Source organism: Lissotriton vulgaris, chromosome 11, assembly GCF_964263255.1.
Source record: "Lissotriton vulgaris chromosome 11, aLisVul1.2, whole genome shotgun sequence".
In the NCBI taxonomy this organism is placed as follows: domain Eukaryota; kingdom Metazoa; phylum Chordata; class Amphibia; order Caudata; family Salamandridae; genus Lissotriton; species Lissotriton vulgaris.
In genome coordinates, this window is record NC_141699.1 from 977769467 (window position 1) to 977796966 (window position 27500).

Sequence of the window (27500 nt, forward strand, 5' to 3'; positions counted from 1 at the left end):
AAGTCAACCGTCTCCCCCAGAAGAGACACTTAATAGAGACTTGCATGTCAAATATGGTATTTCTTCCATAATGTACGGTTCGCTATGGAACAAATACACAAAGAAAGATTCTGATCTGCACTGGCCAGTGAATGGGTCAATCGATTTTAAAAAGGTTCAATATCTAGAGCAGTGTTCATTTAAAAGAAACAGTAGACAGGATAGGTTTGATTGTGTGTGTATGTGGAAGAAAGAAGTACAAGAGAGAGAGAGAAGAGAATGGCCAGTACCCTATGAGGCGCCCTATCTATAAACTACTTAAAACGTCACAGGATGATTGCATCCTATTAGACCGCCCCCACCCCGTAAACATTTACTACTCCAAGTGCCCCTGAGGATGAGGTTTCTGACGAGGAGCATTTGTCTTCAGATGAAAAAGATGAAGATAAATAAGATGGGCGACAGCAGACAAAGATAAATTAAAAACGCTGCTAGGGAGGAGGCTCGCTGGCCTCACGCTGCATCGCTCATTGTAAATATGGTTCAACAGCTGAAAAGTACAGAGCAATTTTATTTTGTAGAAATATTTGATTGGGAGGTAATATTTGATTATAGATGAATTTCTCAGGAACTAGAGCCAGCTGATATAAATACTGATTATAAACGATTAACAGAGGAGACTTTTCCTTTTCGGACCGATCTGATTAGACGAGTGGTTAAAATACAAGACGTAACATTACGTTTACAAAAGGAGCAAGAATTAGCTAGAAAACAGAGAGGTATAGAAGCAGTTCAAACTCAAGCAAAGGACATAGATGCTCCAGTAGGCGAGATAGCACCCGGTAGTGGTACAATTACTATGAAACCAATGCATGAAGCATGTATGTTCCCCTGAAGGGTGCAGGAACAAATGATGATAAAACTTTGAATGATGCAAACGGATTTTTTACATATAATTAGGTTTACACTCCTTGGAGTAGAGCGGACGTGATGGCTCTTAAAGCTGCTTTGCCTGACCCCCGGGAAAATCCTGCCGCCTTCTATGAGGAGGTAGAAGGAGCATCAGCTCCTGCACTAAGACCTTGACAGATATTGATATGTTCTTCGGGCTTATTTTGCCTTCTGATATGTGGAGAACGATACGTAAAACAGATGATAATGTAGCATATGGTGATACTTGGGTTCATTTAGAACAAATAGATGTGGAAAGGGAGCCTGCGTAGAAACCTCAGAAGCAGATATTAGATCTTCCTAAAGCTATTGACTCTCATACTCCCTAAGAAAATAGACTGGACCACATTAGCGTCCAGTAAAAAGAAAAAGGATGAGTTAGTTTCTGATCTGATCTGATTTGATTTGAAGAGACATTCCATGATTTTAGAGGTCAGTCATTGGCCAATATTACGTGTAAGCATTTGTTTGTTGACAAATTTGTAGCGAATATGTTACTGGAATAGCTAGTCATTTAAAGGCGAGCAAGAGTTCTAGGACCACGTCTTCCTCAGTTTCCCTTTTGACTATGGCCCAATATTATTATTCTGAGCAACAGGAACAGGAAGTGAAAGGCATGGAGGATAAAAAGGTTAAAGAATTAAAGAAAAAAGTTATGTAGGCTCAAGTATATGGTCCACCAGTTAAGGGAGGTGGAAGAGGCGGACATGTAATGTATACACCTGGTGTGCCCCCTCTTCCTCGAGCAAATTGGTCCCCTGATCAGTGTGCCTATTGTAAAGAAACTGGGCATTGGTTCTGAGTGCCCTCTTTTGTGAGGTCAGCAGTATCAGCCGGAAGGGGTAGTATAAGAGGACGCCCAGGGAATTCAGGAAGCAGGGGAAGTACAGGAGCTCGCCCAAGATTTGAAGCAGTTGAATAAGGACCAAATTACTCATACTTTTGATAGGCAAAATCAATATAAAATGTCTGATTATTCTGCTGATGCCCTTGCAGATTCCGATTATGCATAGGGATGCGTAGAATGGGGTAAGGAACCAGTTGAAGTACCAGTAGATCAAATGGGTCCCTAGGTTGACGCAAACGTCTTGGGATCTACTGATCAGTTTGTGGCTGATACAGAGGTAACTCGTAATGCTCTGTTTAAAAAATTGGTTCCTAGGGCTCGCCTGTCCGGCTTCAGACTTGATAAATTCACTGCAGAATGTCCATTTTTGCTTTCCCCTACCACACCGGACAACATTGTGGGTATCGATATGCTTAAATATTTTCGGGCCACAATACGTTGTTCTCCAGAAGGTGTGCCTGTTATTTTGAATGACAATTATCCAATGGTTGAGAGATCCTGTCTTATCAATGTCGCTTTGGTATCCTTACCCAGTACTTTGTGGGCTAGATCAGATACTGATGTGGGTCAAATGGTAATTCCACCTGTGCATATCCAAGTAAAGGAAGGTGTTTCATTTCCTCGTCTGCCCCAATACAAAATATCCAAAGAAGGTTTAGAAGCATTAGCAGGTATTTTTTTCAGGATTGGATTAAAGTAGGGGTAGTGGAAGAAGTCCCCTATAGCACTTGCAATAGCCCTATCCTTCCTATTTTGAAAAAAGACACCAAAACTAAAATCTACAGATTCATTTTTGACTTGCGAGAAGTTAATAAAATTGTAGTGCCCCAATATCCTGTAGTTTTCCGATATCACTACACTTCTCACTATGGTCCTTCCTACTGCCACTTCATTTTCGGTGATCGATTTGAAGAATGCTTTCTTCTCGATACCCATTCACCCTGACAGCCGTTATTTGTTCGGGTTCACTCTGAAAAATAGATCATCTCGGTTCTGTAAAGACCAACAGGGCTATACAGAGAGTCTTAGCATTTACAGCCAGGCATTAAAAAGGCAGCTTGATTCTTTTCCTGTACCTACAGGGGTGGACCTTATCCAATATGTTGATGACATCTTGTTGGCTGCAGATACCCCTGAGCAGTGTGAAGAAGGAACACTGTTATTGTCATAATTTCTTGCCTCTCACAATCACAAAGTCTCTAGAAAGAAATTGCAATTTTGTAGATAGCAGGTTACCTATTTAGTTCACCTCCTGTCTAAGGAGGGACGTGCACTTACACCAGATCGTATTCAGACTATTTTAGATACTCCGGTGCCCTGTACTCAGAAAGATGTCCGTGCACTGATTGGCCTTTACTTCTTTTTGTAGGCAGTAGATCGCCAGTTTTTCACATATTATTAAACCTTTGTTGGCCCTTTTGACTAAAGACAAGCCGATGCCCCTCCCATTGAATACTTAATGTCAGAATGCCTTCCAAAAGTTAGGCCAAGCTCTTTGCTCTGCACCAGTATTAGGAACTCATGACTACAATAAGTATTTCATACTCTATATCCACGAAAGGGAAGGTTGTGCCCTCTTGGTTTTAACACAGACACACAGTGATAAGCAATGTTCTTGTGTATATTTCTCAGCTGTCTTTGACCCAGTAACTCACGCGCTGCCCGGATGTTTCCGAGCAGTGGCAGCAACGGCTGCATCAATACGTCAGAGTGAAGGAATAGTTTTGTCACAAACTGCTTGTGTTAGTACCCCATTCTGTTGATGCTTTGCTAAATCAAACGAAAACACAGAATTTGACTAGTGCTCGTTTGACAGGATATGAATTGACACTTTTGGCCCCACATATTACACTGAAAAGATGTCTGACCCTAAACCCTGCTACACTATTGCCATTTTCAGCTAGTCAGTCTCAGTCACAAGAGTTACATGATTGTATATTCCTCACTGCGTTGACCTACAAAATACACCTCTCCCTAGTATTGATGGGGAGCAATGGGTTGATGGCTCATGTCCAAAATTGCCTGATGGCACTATATCTGCTGCCTATGCAATTACAACACTTCAGACAGTAGATGAAACAGCTCGCATCCCACAGAATTCTGCCCAAGCAGCCAAATGTATTGCACTAACGAGAACTTGCGAGCTTAGTACAGACTTACTTGTTAACATTATTACCGACAGCCAATATGCTTTCAGGGTGGCACACAATTTTGTTCGTTTATGGAAAGAAAGGGGCTTTCTCACCTCACATGGGACACAGATAGTGCATGGATAATTAGTGCATAATCTCCTTACTGCTCTAACCCATTCTAAGAAAGTGGGAATTGTTAAGTGTAGTGCGCACACCGAAATGACTGATAAAATAGGAGCAGGTAATGCCTTTGCAGATCACACAGCCCGTGAAACCGCAATGCAGAGAAATACCACATCTATGTATGTAGTGAAGTCACAAGCTGAAAGTTGGCATGATGCCAGGCACAAGGTGCTGGACATGCAACGATCTGCCTTCACTGATTAACTAGACCAATTGTCGAAGGAGGGAGCACTGGATGATGAGGGCTCCTGGAGGAATAAAGATATGAAAAAATGGAAGTTACCCACAGACTACTTATACCCCATGATTCACATGGCACATGGGCCAGCACATGTTGGTGCATCCTCAATGGCAAAAAAACTCTTGCAAGTTTGGGATCATCCTGATATTGCCAGCACTGTTAAAAAGATAGTCTAGTCTTGTCTGGTCTGTCTCCAGTATATTCCTTGAAAGGGAACGCAAACTCCAACAGGAGGGTTCGCAACACCAACTACACCTTTGAGGTCCTGCAAATGGACTACATTCCATTTGATTACTTTAATAACTGAAAATAAAGAGAGAAAGAAATCAGAGGCTGCATGCAAGCACTCTAATAAAATATCACTGGGCACAACGCATACCCCACGGATTAGGGATATAACTCAAGCCATCACTATGTAAAAATGCTCAAAAGTTTCAAGAACGCTGGTATGCAATTCTTAACCGGTGTTCCCTTGATTTAATCCTGTTGATTGTAGAAGAACTGTCAAACATTCTTGAAGAACTATCAAAAGAAATAGTGGAAGTAACAAATGAACTTACTACTATGATGTCAGCTGAAGATTGGACAAAAACATTAGAGGATATAAATGAACAAATATCAAGAAACTCACAAGAAATAAATGAGCGAAAGATAAGGAAATTCCGTAGGGACACATTGGATTATAAGCTCGGAGAAGTTTACACGTGGGCAGGCGTTTATGCCCAACGACGTTGTAACCGCCCATACACCCAACAAACTAACACCTCCTCATCTGGAAGCGATACAACGGAGAGAACACAACATCAAACCACCCACAAAAACACTGATACCAGCCCCTAATGGACAATAACCTATAACAGGGAGCATTTCGGACAACAATCTACTACAGGGAGGTTTTTTTTACATCAAGGCTACCAAGAAAGAGGCGACCCAGGAGGGGAAAGGGAAAAGGATCATCCAAACACAAGGAGCACTACTATGCCGAATAAAGACAAGAAGAAGACAACACACAAGGAAACTTAGTCATTAACATCTCTGATCATAAATTGACACTACATGGACTCAAACTCCTACAGAAAGGTACATCATTTGTTCCAACCACACAGACTGATCAACTGGAATTAGAAGTAAGTCTTTTCAAATTGATGAGAAAATTGCGCCTGCGAAATTTCTTCGAGAACATCCTACAGGACCAAGGACCGAAAGAACCTGATCAACTATGGGGATTAAAGAATAAAAGTACATATTAAGCACCAGCTAGTCATAAAACCTTGGCTCTTTTTGAAAATCTCATCAAACAAGACTCATGGAAACTAAATTATAACAAAAAGGTCACTAGAAATATAAGACAGACAGACTTTGATACATTAAGAAAAATAGCGAATAATCAAAATATTACATGTCAAAAAGCCGACAAAGGGGGCGCGCTTATAATCACGAATACATCACTCTACGAGACATGAGTAAGAGAACACATTTCTGACAATACAACATACATGAAACTGAAGGAGAATCCTACTACACAGTTTGCTAAACTATTGAAGGAAATAGTCAACAGAGCACATGACGGAGGAATCATTAAAGAAAAAAACTAACACCTTTCTGATCAAACAGAGCCCAAAAAGCCCTGTAATGTACATGGTGCCAAAAATTCACAAGGACGTGAGAGATTCACCCTTTAGACCAATTGTATTGACTCAGGGAAGTTTTCACAAACCTATAGGTCAATTCCTGGATAAATACTTACAAACAAGCATGAGGAGGATGATTACTTATGTAAAGGACACTACGGATTGTATATTAAAACTACAAAACACAACAATAAGCACCAAAGTGAAGACCTTATTATGCACAGCGGATGTCAAATCATTATACACTCCGATCCCGCACCTATTAGGCATTGCAGCAATAGAACACGCACTGACACAGACGGACCTAGAACTAGCAATGCAAGTATTTCTCATGGAATTAATCCACTTCACCTTATATAAGTTATTTTCAATGGAAGAAAGACTGGTATCTCCAACTAACAGGTACATCCATGGGCAACTGTGCTACCCCGGTTTACGCTAATCTTTTCATGCAGAAATTTGAGGAAGAACACATTTTATCACAACCTCAATGGCGGAGCACTTTCAAACTATTCTTACAATATTTAAATAATATCTTTATGTTATGGAAAGGAACAAAATAAGAACTGATGACGGCACTATCTATATGGAATAAAGTGGACGAATGAATACAATTCACATTTGAAATATCAAACTCAAATCACTTTTTTGGATGTGGAAATCGCCAGAACCAATGAAGGATTGGAATCAGATATATTCTGGAATAAAACTGACAGAAACAATACATTGCATTACAGCAGCTTCCACCAAGCATCACTTAAAGGGCATTTACCAACATTACAATTGTTAAAGGTAAAAATGATAACATAAATTCCGGAAAAAAACGACACAAAGAATTGAAGAAATGGCAGAAAGATTCGCACAGACAATACAACATACATGAAACTGGAGGAGAATCCTTCTACACAGTTTGCTAAACTATTGAAGGAAATCGTCAACAGAGCACATGACAGAGGAATCATTAAAGAAAAAAACTAACACCTTTCTGATCAAACAGAGCCCAAAAAGCCCTGTAATGTACATGGTGCCAAAAATTCACAAGGACGTGAGAGATTTACCCTTTAGACCAATTGTATTGACTCAGGGAAGTTTTCACAAACCTATAGGTCAATTCCTGGATAAATACTTACAAACAAGCGTGAGGAGGAAGAATACTTATGTAAAGGACACTACGGATTTTATATTAAAACTACAAAACACAACAATAAGCACCAAAGTGAAGACCTTATTATGCACAGCGGATGTCAAATCATTATACACTCTGATCCCGCACCTATTAGGCATTGCAGCAATAGAACACGCACTGACACAGACGGGCCTAGAACTAGCAATGCAAGTATTTCTCATGGAATGAATCCACTTCACCTTATATAAGTTATTTTCAATGGAAGAAAGACTGGTATCTCCAACTAACAGGTACATCCATGGGCAACTGTGCTACCCCGGTGTACACTAATCTTTTCATGCAGAAATTTGAGGAAGAACACATTTTATCACAACCTCAATGGCGGAGCACCTTCAAACTATTCTTACAATATATAGATTATATCTTTATGTTATGGAAAGGCACAAAATAAGAACTGATGACGGCACTATCTATATGGAATAAAGTGGACGAATGAATACAATTCACATTCGAAATATCAAACTCAAATCACTTATTTGGATGTGGAAATCACCAGAACCAATGAAGGATTGGTATCTGATATATTCTGGAATAAAACTGACAGAACAATACATTGCATTACAGCAGCTTCCACCAAGCATCACTTAAAGGGCATTTACCAACATTACAAATGTTAAGGGTAAAAATGATAACATAAAATCCGGAAAAAAACGACACAAAGAATTGAATTAAATGGCAGAAAGATTCACACAGAGAGGATACCCACCATCAACTCTAGAGAAGGCTAAACAACGATGTGAGTTAACCACCCGGACAGATCTTCTAAAAAAAACCTGTAAAACTGAAAACCACCAGAATGGTGGTATCAAGATTCTCAACATTTAGTAGCACATTTAAATCAATCATAACCTGACATTGGCCAATGTTGACATTAGAACCAGATTTCAAAAACTTGTTTTCGCAACTGCCGCTTTTCGCCCATACCAGAAGCAAAAATTTGGGGGAAATCCCCATACAACAACAGACGAGCACACAAAAACCTAAAGGAACGAGACCATGTTTGAATTGAAACAACTGCAATAATGTTAAACAAGGAACCAACTTATGTCACCCCATGAAAGGATATAAAATAAAACTTTATGCAACAGCTACATGGGGCACAGCAAATGTCACATACTTGTTAAAATGCCCATGTGGAAAAATATATGTGGGAAAAACGGAGCGCATAGTCAAAATACGGATTAATGAACACAAATCAAACATAAGAACCAAGAACATAAAGTCGACAATTGCAACACATTTCATTGAACAACACCATAATATATTGCAATTGAAATTTGTAATTCTTGAGGTAATTCAGAAAACTGAAGGAAGAGATAATAATAATCATCAGACGCGAACATTTCTGGATAATGAAGCTTCAGTCAAGTAAGCCACATGGACTCAACGAACGAATAGAATAGGCATGCTTTTTATAGAGGATAATGGACCTAGAAGACAATTTAACATCATAAATTTAACAAAACAGGCTAGTTCTGTTCACTGGTACTTTTGACTTGCTTTAGACGTTGCAACGTTGCCGACCGAAGCCGTACGGGAGACTTTGAAACCTAAACATGTAAGCTATTATCTGTGTATATAAACAGTGTGATAAATGTTACGGTTTAGACGGAAATACTTGCCCGTTCGTATTGTTCTTTTTTTATTTGTCCTCTTCAATTTTATAATAGGGGAACATTCATCGAAAGCAACATCGTGAGTAAACATTGCAGATTATTTATATGTGTCTGAGCACCATTGAGACACGATAATGTTATATGAGTCACAATCACCGTGATAATGGTAGATTAGTCAGAATCACTGGGAGCACAACGTTTCTAAGACTGCCAAAGGTTCACCACATATCACGGGTACACCACTCGAGTAACAAACACCAGCATGACATTTAAACAAGCTTTTGTGATGCAACATCATATGGGGGATAGAAGTATGAAGCCAATTGAGAAAACTGTATTTGTAAAGTATGTGTGCAATGATTCTGATGTAGATACGCTCCCTGAAGAAGGGCGAGAAGCCCGAAATGCATTGGAGCACTAATGAGGAATGGCATAATTATAATGATATACAAAGAGAATTGAAATGAAACTAATTTCAATGAAGATAAAACAATAAAGAACTGTATTAAGAACGATCTACTAATCAATGTGATTATCACAAAGTGCAAAAACAGTGATAACAAATCTTTTCATAAGGACAAAAGGAGTGCCTAGGGGGATGCAACCAAAGGAGTGGTTTGTGCCTTCAGTAAATGGGTGGAGGCGTATGCTACGAAGGATAATACAGCCCTCACGACAGCAAAAGTACCCCTAAAGGAGTTCTTCCCTCGATTCAGCATTTGTCGGGTCTTATGGAGTGACAACAGACCTAATTTCATTGGGCAAGTTGTCGAATATGTCATGAAAGGGTTGGGGATTAAGCAGAAATGTTATGCCTCTTTGCATACACAATCAGCAGGCTTGGTGGAGCGTTACAACTCCCTGAAATTGAAATTTGCTAAAATACAGTCTTCCACATCTTTGAAATGGCCTGATGCCCTGCCCATAGTACTACTTACTATCAGATCAATACCATATACACAATCTGGCCTTAGACCATATGAGGTTGTATTTGGCAGGCCCATGAATATTTGGGGAATCCCTAAGCCTTGCCCTATACATGATGTACCCCATGTGTTGATGAGTGACTATTTGTCCCAGTTAACTGACAGCTTGTCTTCTATTTATAAGCAAGTAAGAGAAGCCCTTCCAGACAGGTCGCAGGGTGAAGGCCATGATCTGTGGCCTGGCGATTTCGTACTGACGAAGTCCTTCCAGTGGACCATTTCCTTGGCACCTCTGTGGCGTAGACCGGAACAAGTCCTCCTGGCCACCAGAACTGCAGTGTGAGTGACCAACCGAAAGAACTGGGTGCATGCCACCCATTGTCGAAAGGTCACGCAGGCCCTTGTGAGCCCAGCTGTGCCGACAGATCACCGTGACATCCTGGTCACCGAGAGAGGGCGAGCTGTGTCACCTGAAAGACCTGAGAAAGTCTTCCCGGACCATACGATCCCTGGTGCATCTAGATATCTGCTTCGATCCAGAAAGAAAGACATTTCATCGCAGAAAGAGACTGTTTGAGACAACATCCTGACGGGCTACAAAGGGGGGTAGCCTATTACTGACTACTCGTCTCAACGTTATTGAAGAAACCAATGCCTGCCCAGGACCTTAGGGCACCATCTATTTTGTTGTTTACCGATGAAATGAACATGCCGGAGGAATAGAAATCGAACGCTGCAAAAGAAATATGATGTCTGCTATTGGACTAACTTTAACGCTTGTCATTATTGCTGTTATAATGTGGGTTGTAGAGGAAGTAGCTCCGGCTCGAAACGTATTTTACTCTTCCCTATCATGAAAAGAAACACGGAATGTCGTATATCAATAACACTTTCATACAAATGTTGCATTATACTTCTAATGCCACTAACACTACCTACTGCTGGGTATGTGGAATGATGCAAGCTCATCAGAAGAAGGGAGGAACGCCTTTCATTCCCTTGCCGTTTTCGCATAAGGGCTCATGTAGATCCTGGTTTGCACTGTTGTGGGCCTCTGAAATTGCTAATATTACTCTAGCTGATGTAGGAGGACTTAATGCAAAACTTAATAAAGTTTATTACCCAGATGAGGAAGGGGACCCACAAGCCAAAGGAACCGTATGGGAAATGGAGGAGTATCACAGAGGAAATTCCTCCACACGTTATGTTTTCCCCAACACTCAAACGGCTAAGGGTAACGGGCCTTTTGTTATCGCTGTTACTGGAGCCCGAGCAAATCTTTGTGTGAGCAGTTTTGGTAGTATCCCAGTGAAAACAAAGTGACTCCACCACAGTATTGAACATTACTGGAATGAACAATAGCAGTTTTCTACCCTCACACAACATTTCTTTCATTTGTGGGAGTAAAGGCGACTATCATCTACCAATCGGATGGTCCGGATCATGTTACGTGTTTTTCTTGCTCCCTTCTGTGTTCCTAGCACCTAAGTGTTATCATAAAGATCAAAAACTGTTTAATGACCTTTCCTTGAACCGATTCATAAGAACAATAAATAATGATGAAGTGTATCAACCTGACACAGCAATATGTAGACTTTATTCTTTTTCTTTGTTGGTGCAGCTTTAAATAGCAGGAATATCAGACGCTTAAGCTGTGTAGTAGAGGCTCTGACTAATCAGACAGCAATAGCGCTTAGAACTGTTACAGAAGAACTCCAAATTACGAGAATTGTGACTTTACAAAACCAGATGGTGCTAGATGTATTTCTAGCTGATCGTGGTGGAGCAAGTCACATTATCGGTAGTAGTTGTTGTGTATTTATCCCTGACCACGCCCCTTCTGTTTATGATGCCATTTCCAAAATGCATTAAATAGCCACTGAGATACATCATGATTCAGGAAAATGGACTTGGGCTGGATGGCTCTGGAGCGTATTTTCTGTATGGAGTTAAAAAATATTATCGGCCTTGTTTATAATTATTGCAATTCTCTTCCCTTGTTCTTTATGTATCTAATGCGGGCCAATGCTTTGTTTCCTTTGTATTTCCACTTGTACTACTTGTCTACCATCTAAAACTAATGTCCAAAATGTAAATGCCGGTTTAGCAATAGACCGGGAAGTCAGCAATATGATGCTCATTGACATCCATGATGTTTATCGTATATGCTTAAAGGGTTGTCTGTGGAAATGTTTAATATTTTATTTAGCATAAGCTACAGACATTTTGGCTGTGGTGTCCCTTTTGTTTCTTTCGTAATTCTCCCGTCCTCTACTGCTCGTGTTTTTACTGTGCCTATTTTAGTTAACTTCCTGACTCAGCTAAAAGCAATGTATGTGCTGAGAGTTTGTAGCTGCCAGTACACCTGTTAACTGCCAATCATTTACTGCTGCCATAAGCCTTTCTGCTCCCCCTTCCACTTTGCTGACCATTTAGTTATTCATCTGCTCTTGTTTGCTGATAACTATTTATTTAAATATTTTTATATGTGTTCTTCATATTTCTGTTCATGTGCTTACAGTGCACAAAACCTGTATAAATGGGCACTGTTTTGTGAAGCCAGTGTGCTACCTCATGCAGCACTTGAGAGTGTTGTGTGGATGTGGTCCCACTCATGAGTGATTAATAAACTTGTTATTTATTCCAACTCCAGTGCCCATCTCTATTTTTTTGGCCTTTGAACCCGTGGACAAAAGTGACAATGCACTAGTGTATCCCTAAAAAGGTATATTTCCACACAAGATAATGCAGAGATTTTGTGCACAGTCTGTGGGGGGATGCAAGACCTGGGGGCCACCAGGAGTTGTCCAAAGGTGAAGGGGTGGAGCCCAGTATTAGGGCTTCGGTCTTCTCTGAGTTTAGCTTGAGGCAGCTGTCTTTCATCCAGGTGGCGACTGCCTTCATCCTGTCATGGAAATTGTTCTTGGTGTCTGTGGGTTCTTTGGTGTGGGAGTGGATCAGCTGGGTTGTGTAGGAAATAATGTTGAGTCTGTGGTTCCTGACAATGGCTGAGAGCGGGCCATGTAAATGTTGAAGTGTGTGGGGCTCAGAGAGGAGACCTGAGGCACTCCACAGCTCATCTCTGTTTTCTCCAGAGTGGAACAGTGGTATTCTGATCCTTTGTATGCAGCTAGTGAGGAAGGAGTGGAGCCATTCCTGGGCTGTGTTGTGGATGTCGGCGTCTTGTGCATAGGGTGCGGTGAGAGAGGGGGCAAAAGGTGACTGAGAGGTCCAGGAGGATGAGGGCTGCAGTATCGCCTCGGTCAAGGTGGGTGCAGACATAGTCTGTGGTGGCGAGAGGGTGGTCTCTGTCCTGTGGTTGCTTTGGAAGCCATATTGGGAGAGGTACAGGATGTTGGTTGCTTCGATTAACTTGGAGAGTTGGGCATTGATGGTCTTCTCAATGACTTCGGCTGGGAAGGGGAGCAGAAAGATGGGTCTGAAGTTCTTGAGGTCCTTAGGGTCAGCAGAGGGTGTCTTCAGCAAGGGGTTGATGTCTGTATGTTTCCAGTCTTCAGGAAATGTGGCAGGGTTGATGGAACAGTTGATGGTGCCACAGAGTTCAGGGGCGATGGATGTGCTGGCTCTGTTGAAGATGGGGTGCGGGCAGGGATCTGAGGGTCCTTCTGAGGGGATGTTCTTCATGATCTTGAGGGTGCCATCAGTGCGAAGGAGAGTCCAGATGAGTAGGGTCTGCTGGGGTCCAGGGTTGTTGGGTACGGCGGTTGTGAGTGGAGTGAGAAGGTCTTGGCTATCAGGGCTGTTGAAGCGGTCGTAGAGCTCCTTAATCTTGTGGTGGAAGAAGGTGCTTAGGTTGTTGCAGAGGTCTTGGGAGGGTAGTATATCTGCTGTCTATGTGCTGCTTTTGTCAGATTCTTTGGTTATGGTGAACTGTTCTTTCTCTATTGTGTGAATGAGGTGGTGATGTGTGCTGATGTGTGGTGACAGTGGGTTTGAAAGCTGAGTGGTCTCCTGGGGTCTTGCTGTTCCTCCATATCTTCCTGAGCAGTCTACAGGTGAATCTGGACTCATGAAGGGTGGGTGAAACAAATTGTCTTTTTTGAAGTGTGGCTTGCCTGGCGCTTTCTTGATGATATCCAGTGTGTCAGTGCAGTTCGAGAGCCATTGGGGGTTGCGTGCTGTTCTTTGGTGACCTTGATCCAACTTCTGCAAGGGAAGCAGTGGGCATGGTGGTGTACAGTAGGTTTGGTGAAGGAGAAGTGGACGTAGAGTTGGTTGGTCAAAAGCAGCTCAAAGGTATGGCTAAAGGTGATGTTATCACTGGTGGAGAAGATGGGGTCCAGCTTGTGTACTGCTGAGTGGGATGGGGAGGTGACCCATGGTTTGAGTTGGACGGTGTTGAGGTTTTCCAGCAGGGACGATGTGTTCTTGTTGTTGGGGTTGTCCACATGAAAGTTAAGGTTGCCGAAGAGGATGTAGTCTGAGTAGGGGAGAACATGGGGTGCGATGAAGTCTATGAGGGAGTCGCATTTGTCAGTTGTAGGGAGGAACTCATTAATTCAAGCTGTGAGGCATCTTTTGTCTTATAACTTGAATGCTTTCATTTTCTCTCCCAGACATATGATGCCTCACAGCTTGAACTAATGAGTTCCTCCCTACAACTGACAAATGCATTGTAAACTTAGAAAATGGTTATGTTGCTACGGGAAAAGAAAACACAAACTACACGGATCACATACATGTATGGAGAAAGGAATAGTGCCTCTGTTTAGGCAAAATTAAAAAGCATATCTTAATAGTGTGTCATAGAGGATATCTCTCTTGACTTCAGACAGCCATCATAACTTAGACAACTCTATCAGCTCACATGTCCTCTGCACCTCAAATAAGTTGAATTGCCAAAAACAATATATTTCTACTTAATTCATTCAAGCTAACTTTCGATTACGTAACATAATCACTGCCCTTCCAAAAAGGTTCTAAATCTTACTTAAAAAAAAATCTAGAACCATGTGGGTATATAAGGTCTCATACAATGGAAATGTGACCACACAACAACTGCCTTCAAATGCCACCATTGGCAATATTGGCAGTAAGGGTTGAATTTATATCAAGGTCAAAGTCTACTGAAACAAAGGCTTTGTGTTCCTCTATATAGGAGTGTTGCTTTACAAACCAGCTACAGTTTCGAGATAAGCATTGCCCTTAAAATAATCCACGTAAGATAGAAAAGCATGAAGCTAGCACAATAAGATTTCAAGCATCAAATCTATGCAATGCACTAAACGAGTTATTGAGAGGAGAACACCACCTACTACAATTCAGACAAAACCTCAAAACGGAGCTCATTATTCTTTTAATGCAGGTTCATCAACAAACGATCTCAACCACATATTACAAAGAAAGACTTTACCTGGACCAGAAAGTATATACTGGAAGGAAGACCACAAGAAATCTAGTATTTAGCTTGAATAATTAGTAGTTGAATACAAAAATGAGGAGTCAAGCAATATAAAGCTGAAAACATCAGCTTAAGGTCTCAAATGTTAACCCATATCACCTCAGGAGTGGTCTCTACTTGCAGGCTCCTTATCCTTAAAAACTTCTCCACCACCCCTTCTTCCTTCCATGCGACACTAGATTAGCACTCAGGTTTAACATGGCATTTTCCCTTATATCGATCAGGAACACATTTACTTAGTCCCATAAAGGAATTTATAGCGACATTCTCCTCCACTACCAGGGCAACTTTGTGGTGTTTCTTCATTAAATAGGACAGGGATATATATATTTGGAGTTGTATTTCTCTTGCTGGAGTCTATAGCAGGAGGTGTATGGGAAAAGAAGGTAAAGCACTGGGCAACTGTGCTACTTATGGTATTGTGCTGTAGCTGTATCACAAACTCAATTGTAACTGATTATATACCACACATGTTTATTATCAAAAAATATATCTTTTATTTTTCTGGTTGGTTTTATCAAAATTGGTAATCTTTTGTTCTTTTTTTACTTTTTTCTTTATACGATTCACATTTAGTAATAAAACAATAAAAAGCTTTGTACATCAAAACATGATCACATGTCAATATATTTAGGATCAAATCTCTTTCTTTTCTAGTGCAAATGTATACATAAGAGAGACTGGCCACTGAAACCGATAAAGTCAAGTAACCTTAATTAATACAGTACTAAAGGGAGAACTTAATCAAATATTGAGCACAAAACTGTGGAAGAAGGGATGTTATACAGAAAGACACTGGTGTCAAACAGCAATTATCACCAACGCGTTTCGGTGTTCAACCTTCCTCAGTGTGATTTTACCAGTGGCACGCTCTATACTTAAGGGCAAGCAGATTTGTAGTTCGAGTGCACCTGAGTTTCAGGAGAATCGCGTGCACCATCGCGTTCACCGTTTTAGAAATTGATTGTTTGCCAGTTACAGGTCGTAATGAGGCTGGACCGTGACTCATGCTATTAGGCATATTTTGTAAACTTTGTTTTCATTGCTTCAAAGGATTTACTATTTAATCAGCAGCATCGTGCTTGCATTTGCATACTTTCAAGTGTGAAGAATACGCTTGGCAGCAACATTATCCATATAAGTAGCAGGAGAGCTTATAAACATTACAGTTTCAAGCTAAGGGGAGTGGTGCCCTAGATCTACGAATCTGCTTGCCCTTAAGTACTATATGCTCCCTTAGTCAGTAGTGGGAAGTATTGGGACGTCTGTAAGGTTTTATTTATGTAATGCTGAATGACCCAAAACATTGGTCCCACATGGTAATTCCCCCTTTCAGAAATTTAACTAATAATCTGACATTACTGAAAGAATTTAATGCATACCAAAGGTAGATGCGTACGCACATTTACTGTTAACCAGACAACTTGTAATCAGGGCACAAACAGGAGAGATACTATCATGGAAAAATTGACTGTCACTAGCCAATAGGGTTAAAGGATAAGGTGAAGGTGAAGGTTAAAATAGAAAAAGAAGATTTCCCTCTAGAGATGTAGAGTATTATTTGCTTAATACATGGGGTAATGCACTTTCAATAATTAGGTAAAAGTCTGCAGATCCACTAAAGCCCATATTGTCATCAATGGATATGCTTGCCTAAGTAAATAAAACTACACCTCAAATTCCAAATTTCATTTCAAATGCAAAGTTGTCCCAGTTAATGTTTTTACTTTCTGACTTAATCTTATTTATGGCGGTCAAAATCTGAAATCTTCCAGTGGAGCAAGGCTAGAAGCTGTGGCTGCGCAGGGCTCCACAAGTCCATATACCTTGAGCACAGAAAAAGGTTCCGAGTGGGATCTCTAAATTTGGTGGCAGAGTAACTTCTGACAAGCTTTAAACTAGGCCCCAAGGTACAACTTTTTCAACTTTAGAAAAGTTCCACCTGATCTGCTATGCAGCCCCCAGCTCTATGATGCAGGCATCTTGGCACCACATCTGTCCCCAGCCAAATCTCCTGCTGGGTCAAATCCTGTGTGGTTAGTTGAACCTTCTTGGGATCCAGAGCCCTTCTACTTTTGTGTCAACTACTTGGTCCTTTGAGAGTCATTCCAGTCCTTTGGTGGCATCAGGAGAGGAATAAGTCCTCTTTATCCAGTAGGAGTCAGAAGTCTTCTTTCAGCAGGGCCGCCTTCTTCAGTTGAAGGTTTCTTAGGTCCAAAATTGTTCAGAGAAGGTGATGGTCGAGGTGCCAGATGTCTGGTGCGCTAGGAAGTGATTGGAGATCTTCTATTCCAAATCCTAACTAATTTTGTGCTGACCCACCTCCTTTTACAACCCTTCCTTGTTGCCTTGCTGTAAAATTACCCTGGAGCCCCTGTTTCAAGGTGGCAAAACCAAGCTACAATCAGGCAGACCTGTCATCAGCTCCGAAGCCACTCTATTTTATAGGTGAGCTCATCTCCCACCTGGCATGGCAAAACAGTTTTTCCCTCCTAATGTGAGTAGGACCTGTTTTTCTGGGAGGTCGGGGGAAGGCACAAGAGAAGCTCATCTTGGCATTTCCAAGTCAAGAGAGGTTGGGATAAAGCTGCCCTTTGTTCTGCCAACTGTTCCGGTCTACTCCCAGATAGCTATTCCCTGCTAAGTGGTCAGCAGTTAACACTCATATGCCCTTCTAGGCCTCCGAGACAGGCAACTGTCCTCTGAGCTAGGGTTGTTAACTCACTCCACCTGGGTCACACTAACTAGTAAGTAAGAAGCACATTTTCTAGTGACCGTAAAAAGGAAATGACAGCCAAATGTTAGAATTCGCACATATCCTTGGTGCAAGGCACTAAGCAGCTATTAAGCATAAGGTAAACTGTCATATAGCTTTGTTTTGTAAATCAAACCTTAACAGGTTTTAGAGACTTTGGGAGGAATAGAATATCAATTCTGATGACTTAAAAAAAATCTCTAAGAGGAATTTACTGATGCAGTAGCATAGAGGAAACAAGCAAGTATAATTCATTTTATGTGAGCATCCTTTATATAAAACATAACAATGCTATTAAATCTTGAGACGCCATTAATTTAAAGGAGTAGTAAGTATCAATCTATCACATTTTAGACAAACATCACTGATTGCCAACGTATTCAACTCAAACACAGTGACTCAATAATGATACGAACTTAAGAACCTTTGCATCATACATGGAAAAACATTATGAAGTGCTTTTAGATTCAGCAACAATGTACGTAAGGTAATGTTTAAGAACTTCAATTAATAGCCTTATTAATAATCCCCTGTCCCGCACATGCATTCTATATGTAAGATAGAAAAATGGAAGAACAGCCAGAAAGGCAGTCCGAAAGAATGACAGCCGGACAGATCGATTGATCATCTGCTTTAAATATTGAAAGTACTTACCAGGTGGGAAGAAGGCAGCTTGTTGCTGTAACTGCATGTTGGCAAGCGCCTGTTGGTACTGGAGCATACCAGTATTGATGACTGCAGTGGCACCATTGGTTTTTTCAAGTGCAGGCCTCTTTGGTAGTGAGGGAAGTACAGTTTGGGGAAAACCCTAAATGATGAATGAGTTAAAATAAGAGGAGAAAAAAAAGACAGCGATGAAAAATCACACTAGCGCAAAACATGCTAACCAAAAGCAAATGTAAGCAGCAGCAAACAAGCAGTAGACTCAATTAACAAATGAAAAAGCAAGGTAGAGTAAGAGCTCGAATTTAGGGAAGTGTTAATTTATTTACACAAATATGATACATGTTATGGAGCCGCAATATATTTCTCACTCATCTTAAACAGTAAAGTAATAATGATTATCTTTTGAAAAAGAAGCAATCATATTGGAAAAAGAAAGCTGCACTGCTAGCTCCATGAGAGCAATGTTAATAGTATCACTAGCAATTATTATTTAGTTATTTTCATATTAATTTACACCCACACTTCCCAAAATCTATCTGCACATGCAAACTGTACCACTACATGCAGGTACATGACATTGACCTACAAATGTTAAAACTACAATTATTGTATGTCATTATTTAACAATGCCAAGCCAACCACACAAATACACAAATATACATAGTACACGCTACTCTCACGTCCCCATAGAATTGCATTAGCATTGTAAAATGTGATCAAACTGAATGTGGGATGCTGTGTATTGGAAAGATGTTTGAATTTAGATGCTAAATCATTCTCCTTTTTCTAACAGAAAACCACATTCAGTTTTCCATTTTATAAAAACTAAAAACTTATTTTCATTGAAATGGAACAGCTAAAAAATATTAATATAAAGTTATAACTTGTCTCTACAATAAAGCTACATGCCAAGCTAAAAGGTGAAAGGTCATAGTACCAGGTCAAAGGTTGCGTCGAGGGGTCGCTTCAGTGATTTGACAGCCGACTGAGTCTTAATTAGCAGGCAGCGAGCACATGATGGCAATGGGCCAATGGGATTCAAGCGCATTAACATAAACAGCAAGCAGAGGTGCATCATGGGGGCAGCAGTGCATTTTTGGGTAGGTGAGAAAAAAACAAATAAAAAACAAATCATCGGAATGCCATAAACAACAAATAACAAGACTACGCATGCACAATAAAGGCTCCATTGAGTTGTTATGTGAGGATAAATCCTCAGTAGTTAATTACAAACAAGGTACTGTAACAGGAAAGAGGTATAAAGACAAGTATATGGAGATACAGACAGAGTCTCCTTTCTGTAGTTGTGCTTACAGAGTGAAAAAACAAACACAGAAAAAGACACCTCTTGTATTCATTGCACTACAATATATTATAAAACGGTATGTCACAAGAAAAATTTGAATTATTTTAATACACCGATCAGTAAAATTACAAAACACAATTTGACAACATTAACAAGAACTAAGCAAAGAACAAAGCATGGATAGGTTGCATTAAAATGACTAGCTCTTGCCAAATAGAATGTGCAAATATATGTTGGTAAAACTACCAAACTATGGTATTAGCTACGTGCATGTGCTAGTATTTGGGATGATTTCACTTGACTGACATCGGTCTTCAAATTACTTATGCAATTTAATGTGTTTTGTAACATTCTTTCATAAAGTAAGCTGTACAACTTCTGTTGTTACAAAAATACACATTCCAAAATGTTTATCATTGTAACTTGGCGGGATGGATTTTTTTTATACTACCACTTGTTTATGGGAGGGCACTTAGTACTGTGGCCAGAAGGAATCATTATAAAAAGGCAAAGATTGTTCTTACTGTTTTTCTCTGTTTAATATTCTGTAACTGAAATCAAGTATATTTATATTTCAAATAAATCTCTATGTTTAAAATATAACAAACGCATTTCAAAATTGAATTTCTCATCAACAATACAGAGAAGCAAAACACAGAGAAAAAGCAACAGCAAATAGTCAAATGGCATCAACAGAAAGAAAATAAATCACATACAAGTCTTATCTACTCTAACCAGACAGAAACGCCCAATCCTGACCCTCACCATTTAATGTCAATGTGTATGTACTTAGAATTAAGTCTAGTAACTCAGCGAAGGAACAAAAAAACTTGAGCGGCAGCTTTCTCAATGCGAACGGAAGGTTTCTCAAAGTGAGTGGTCGTGACCTACCACAACCACTCACATTGAGAAATCCGACCGCCCACGTTGAGAAATCCCGCAAGGAGGTTGATTCTCCTCCCTTGCCAACTAGACCTTGGTGAGCGCTAGCGAGGATAAATCTTGCTGGGTGGATTTTCCTCACTCGCTCTTGACAACTTGACATTGATGAGCATGAGCAAGGAAAAAACCTCTGCTCCACGGAGCGGAGTTTTGGGGAACTCAGCGTGCTCCGTGGAGTGAGAATACTCAGCAAACTCCGCGAACGGAGCGAAGTTCATCGCCCAGGGTTACTTAGAATGCACTATTGCGAATCTATGTACTAAAACCAATTGTGTTTCTTATTCAAATCCACCTTTTAACTGAAGTACATGATTTCCACCGAACCTACGATTTTGTCTTACGTACTGTGTTTGTAATGACCAATATGGTATTTATTAAACTATTTTTGATCCTCAAATGAATAAGGAAATACATAAGAGTAGATTAGGTGGGAGTGTTGGGAGTGTCTTTTAATTAGGCTCCTATCCCAAAGATAGACTGTGCTAATACCTGAGGTGGTCTCTTTTTTAAAGCACAATTAATTATTTTATGGGCAAATAATTATTTCAAGAGCAAATGTAGTTTAGAACAATGAAAGAAACCACGACAACCCACATATTAGTTTCCAGTCTTTCTTCACCTTATAATCGAGCACAATGAAGACTGTTATAAAAAAAGCTGAACAATCAGGCATTAGATGTTTGTAGGCCTGTATGAAGCCTTGCAAGCGTTTTTTGTACAGTCAAAGCTGTTGTCTACTCAGAATCACAAACTGGCATAATGTTTTATGTAGTGTGTTATTTTTTAATCTCATATAACTAATTTGACCAGCTGTCTGGTCTTGAGCGTCCTCCACATATTCTTACAAAATCAATCCTTCCGGGGAACTACATGGCTCTCAGTGTATACCTAGATACAGAGCCTAGAATATGCATCATCTAGCCGGAGTACTTCTAACCACATTTTCTGTGCTTGGGAATGACGGTCTATAAATATGTGAAGGGGGCTCGCCTATTTCTCCAGACGGGCAAACCGACTGAACAGACCTCTGCCACTGAATGAACATGATAGCATATGATAGCATAATATTCTATAATAAAAGGGAATTAAAAATGTCATTACATAAAAATATGGCTGATGCCAGACGTGCCACTGGCAGTATCAAACTGCAAGTGGTCAGATACGTTGCTGTTTGTCAAACTGAGCGCCTCCAGAGGTACCTAACATTTACCTCTAGCACCCCACATCAATTTGTCTTGACATGACTAAGAAAGGATATAATTCACGTTTTGGTACCTTTCTCAAAAATGAAACAATGGCCAGAGGCAGCTGTTATATGTCTGTGTGCTGGAAGATCCACCCAAACAACAATACATTTTATCCTGTCCTGTTGCTTTTATACTGGAATCAGGAAACATTATTCAAAACCTTTGTTTTAAGCTAAGAGTATAAGAAATGATAAAGATGCGTTTTATATCCATGTTCTTTAGAGGACCCTTTTATTAGTTTTAATATGGCCTCCTATTTAGGGAGAGCCATATTCCTTAGGAAACATCTTCTTAGTTGCCCACATCAACCCCGCTTCCGATAGTTTTATGCGACTTCCGGATAGAGAAAACCTTTATTTACTTTCACTGAGGGTTTACAGCCCCATTGAGGGGCATCAGATTTGTTGACTAGCCATATTGTTCTATTCCTGGGAAGGTACCAGCATGAACTAGTGGGACTCAAGGCTCATGCTGCAGTGATGCTCTGCGAGTGATGTTCAATTGGTTTCCAAATTGTAATATTAACATGGAAGACCCTAGAGAGAGGCTTTTGTTTTTAAAGAGGCTAGTGGCAATCCAGGAGTCACCTCAATATGCCAATATACTACCCGCTGACCCTGACCGGTTTCAATCAGCCCTACATCAGTGTACTAGGCTGAACAGGCACTTTGTAATCCTCTAGAGGCTGATCTAGACTCACTAAATTGCATTTGCACTTCATACTGACTTGGCTGGCTCCATGTTTTACAAATGCGAGTCTAAGCTGTTTTGTTATGGCTGATAGGACCCGTATGATATCCTGTTTTTTTCTGTGTTTACTGTTTGCAATTTGCTACCTTAGCTTACATTCTCGACTTTGTATTTTACATAGGCATCTTTTGTTTAAAAAAATCGAATAAAGATATTGAATCGCATATTCTATCCTGACTGTTTCTAACCAAATGTCAAGTGCTTGGAGATGAGTGTTTATGAATATTCGAAGGGGGGTGAAGCAGTGTTTCTGTCAAAGCTTTATGAAACTGATGCAGAAGCACTAAATACTGCAGTTTTGACAGCAGGAGCTCACTGAAATATGCCTGAGTACTCAAAAACAAGACTATTATTTCAGTTCTGACTTACTGCACAAGGTGACTCACCATGGCTGCTGCTGTGGCTGCTGCTTGGGCAGCTGCAGCTTGATTCACTTGGTACTGGGCAGCTTTGATCTTGGCCTGGAGATGAGCAGGGGGGTGGAAATATTTGCACTTTTCCCTGGAGCATCTTCCTTTTATGTAATCCATGCACACAGTCACTGTGTTGTCATTGGTATCAATCATTGTACTGTCAGCGGGGTGAGCGAACCTGCAGTCATTTTCTCCTCTATTGCAGTTGCCACGTTGATACTCTCGACACACCTGGAAGACCATTGAATCAGATCCACATTAATAACTGATGAGTTGATTACTTCAATTTTGCTGTGTGTAAACCATTATGGCGACGATCAACACATCCTTAATGCTAGTGAATTCTATACGTTTGCTAAGGAAGAAAAGAGCACTAGAGCATAATTAATTCAGCAATGTTCGAATAGTTTTGGGATTTTTTTTTAATCCAATCCGCCTGTGTCAACAGTAGACTGATTTTCTACCAATACTGCCTATTAAAAGAGAATCATGTATTATGATTAATATTATTTCTGTAAGATTCGTATAAATAACATGGCTAATTGAACAGAAAATCATAACTGTACTTTGATTAATATTATTTTTGTAAGATGAAGGTAACAAGGACATTTGAAAAACAATTCCATCATATAACACATATAAACAGATTAAAACAAAGTAAAACAACTTTTGTCGATGATTTGATAGGGTAAAGATAAGTGGCAGCGAAGTACATATAGCAGAGCAAAGCACTCAAGCATGTAAAGCATTTTGAAAGTGAATGGCAAGAAGGTAACTAGAAATGGTGCACACATAAAGCTGATCTGCTTTTTCTTGTTAATAAATGTGGCATAATGTGTTCATATGTGCGGACCGCATATATAAAGGACCCCAATAAATTTAAAAACTGCTTCGTTATTAATAAAAAAACCTTAACAAGATATGGATTGAGCCAGTGGATTCTCTATGGTCTTTCAATTTTCCCTTGGTACTTTCTACATTGTCTCAATTTCCCAAATAGAGGGAATATGAAATAAATCATTGAATCTTGCAGTCAAAAGTAAATTCTGTTATTGTATGTTACTCGATTTGGGAAGTGCTACCAATACCTCGAAAATTGTCCTGGAGCTAAATAAACACAGGAAGGTGAAGTGTTTGCATGAAAACAGAGAGACAGTGCTTAGGGGCGGAGCTTCAGAGAGCGGGGGCGTTTGGACGTTACACGTCCTGTAATATATGTATTTTCTGATACATAGTTGGTTACAGGTGCTTTTAGTCCGGTATGGTGAAGGGTTTGTCAGACACATATTCTCTCCCTCTCTTTATTAAGAAACCTCCTAAAAAATGTAGGTTTTTTTGTACATTTTTGTGTTTTCTCTCACTTAGTACTCCTAATCTGAATTTCTCTCCCTTTCCACTGCCCCGTTAGCCTCTCTCAAGCATCCCTCCTGCCCCCCTCTCCTTCCCTTCCCCTTCAATCTTATCACCCCCCCCCTCCTTGCCTCTCCTTTACCTCCCGTTTCTTACTACACCTTATGACCTTCAGTTTTTCTTGCACATTTTCTGTCCTTCTTGCTCCTAGGTATATTTTATCGAACCTTCCCACCATACTGCGACCTCTATATAGTGTATATGTTATTGTGTTTCGCAATTGTTTTTTACTTCTCATCTAGTGTAACCTTTATCCTATGTGGACTGCTTATTTTTGAATCAACTTTCTGTACTTATACACACTGTACCTGTATTTAAACACCTTTCTGTTACAATTGTAAAGCGCTCTGATACCTCTGGGTCCAGCCAGCACTATATAAAACCTCTAAAAAATAAAAATAAATAATGTATTTTAACATTATATGCCAGCGTGATTGTTGGAAAATATGAAGCTCACCTCCCCCAACCCCCCATTTTACCGACCAAGCTACACAGCTGACACTGCTGTCAATCAACCGGGGATCAGCTGGACAGCCAGTTGTAAGGAAAAGGGAAGTCATAAGGGAGCAGGTAGCTTATTCCACAGCTTTGCCACCTACACAAACTCGTTTACATCTGGGCACAGCCAGCAGTTGCGCTCCAGTGGAGCGCAGACAGCGTGATGGTGAGTAATTGCAAAATTTCTGGATCAAGCATTTAGGGCGACTGTGATGAACTGCTTTAAATACCAAGCAAAGGATTTAAATATCTCCCCCTTTTCCACTGGTGGCCAATACAGGGATTTTACAGTCTCACAGGTTGGAGAAAATCAATGGAGCCTGTACGCCAATCTGGCTGCTGTATATTGCATTTTATCCAGCCACAAGAATAAAGAATTACAGAAGTCCAGGATACTTAATACAGTCACCTGTATCACCAAATGGTAAGCAGATATAGGAAAAAAGACTAAGATCTTCCTGAGCAGGTTAAGTAAGAAAAACACATTGATGCAACATGTTTTATTTTGGCTCATCGGGGAAAGTTCAGGTTCCAAATAAATCCTTTGATGTGACCGTTTTAGTAGGCATTAGAACGATCGTCCAGCTACTGGACCGAAAAAAATCAAGGGCAGTGACTGCAGTATACAGGAAAGTGTATTTTAAAGTGTGGAGTCTTGTAGGAGTTGAATTAGAGTGAGTTTGACTTCAGCCACTCAGACCTCTTTGCCATACCTTCTAAAGGCAAATGACTAAAACTTTGCTTACCTCTCCCTCTGCATGAACAATCAACCATGGAAAAGCCAATGTAAATGCAATAATGACAATAGCTGCTATTGTCAAAGAGATCAAGAACCCCCAACAAGGAAATGCAGAAACACCCTTGTTTATGAATTTCCAAGTCCAATACAGTTACGGATAGTCGGACCTCCCTGGAGGAAGCTATTAAGCTCCGTCTACTACCTGACAGTCAAGTTGGTCTGAGGCCATAATAACAATCAATTTATTCAGCAGTAGTCCCATCTTCAGCATTATAAAATGGGGGGGCGCAACAGCCAACTAAATGTGGCATGGTCAAGCAATGAGAAAGCGTTGTGGTATGGTAGCATATGGGGCCCAAAAGATGTATGGAGGTGGTAGCCTTCCTCTCCCCCACATCACAGGGCGCTCTTGTGGAGGAGAAGATGAATCTTGGGGCACCCCAGTAATAATTAGTTTTACAGTGGCCATGGTGAGCAACAACTCAATGGCAAATTTGAAATCTTGAGGATTCTCTTGCCAGCAACAAAACAGAAATTGTTTAATTTTTCAAAGTAGACACTGAAATCCTAGGTGGTGATGTTCACTGCTTTGCACCATATAGCAATACTACAAAAGCCATCCACTAGCATTATAAGTTCACATACCTTAAATATAGCAGAATCTTTCAGGAAACATTTATGGTGTTTAATGAAATCAGTATCTGTTACCCCTCCCTGGATAATTTCCTTGGAGGGGATGTATGTATATTAGTGCATGGTATGAATTCTGGAGTGTCTCCAGGCTCATAGGTGTCTCTCAGAAATGGGTTCTGCCAAGCGACTGTGCAGGCCCACCTAGCAAAACGTAAATATCAGTAAAATAAATAAACAAATACGTTTTATACTTACCCATGTGCAGACACACTAATGTTACTTATTCTAAACTCTACCTCCACACCTGGTTTAAGTGCCACAGCCATGCCATACCATAATTAAGGAGCTAAACTGCAAGTGGTTGATGCACTGAACTGGCAGGGTGCTGGGAGACTTTCGATTTGAGTAAGGTCAGTCTCTCCTCCTAGGTCTTAATAGAGACCTTATTTCTTTATCTAATTGGACCAGTATAAACTGTGTTTAGCCTAACCTAGGATAATGGATAATTAGGACGCATTATCACTGAGTTATTGTAATCTTATCGAACTTAAATCTACATATTTTAAGTACACCACAAGTTAAGATGTTTGTCAAGATTTAGGCCATAATTATGATCTTATCTTTTCTGTTCTTTCCGGTGTCAAACTCTGTCTCTAAAGTTTAGATGGAGATCGTCTTATAAAGGTGGCTATTCTTACTCAAATACACCTCACAAACTGTGTGAGAGTCGTTTTTCCACTCCTACCCTGTGTTGGGGATATCTGTAGTCTCCAACACAAAGCACTACATTGATACTCCTCTAGCCCACCCTAAGAGGGCATTCTGCTTTCATTCATTCTCTCAGCCATCAATCCTACCTTCTGCAGTCACCAATAACCGACGTGCTCATTGAAATACTGGCACTAGGCATCTAGGGTTTATTTTTGCCTCACAGTGATTTTCTGTCCTGGTTGTGGGTATGTTGGTTTGGGGGTGATACCAAAAGCCTGGGACACAGCCTGAAAAATCTCCCATACCAACCAAGAGA

The 27500-nt window shown here is 40.3% G+C and overlaps 1 protein-coding gene across 37 annotated transcripts in view; it reads right to left on the minus strand.

Moving 5' to 3' along the window:
* The window catches only part of MBNL1 (muscleblind like splicing regulator 1), a 375400-nt gene that overhangs the window by 48344 nt on the left and 299556 nt on the right, over positions 1-27500 (minus strand). For 21 of the 37 annotated variants that reach the window (XM_086944188.1, XM_086944179.1, XM_086944185.1 and 18 more), the window contains 2 exons: positions 23167-23424; positions 18524-18677 (listed from right to left, as the gene is read on the minus strand). In XM_086944188.1, coding sequence (XP_086800314.1) covers positions 18524-18677; positions 23167-23424 — 412 coding nt within the window. Of the gene's footprint in view, positions 1-18523; positions 18678-19472; positions 19527-23145; positions 23425-27500 lie in introns of those variants that run through there. The other 16 variants (XM_086944183.1, XM_086944175.1, XM_086944173.1 and 13 more) reach the window with 2 other exon arrangements.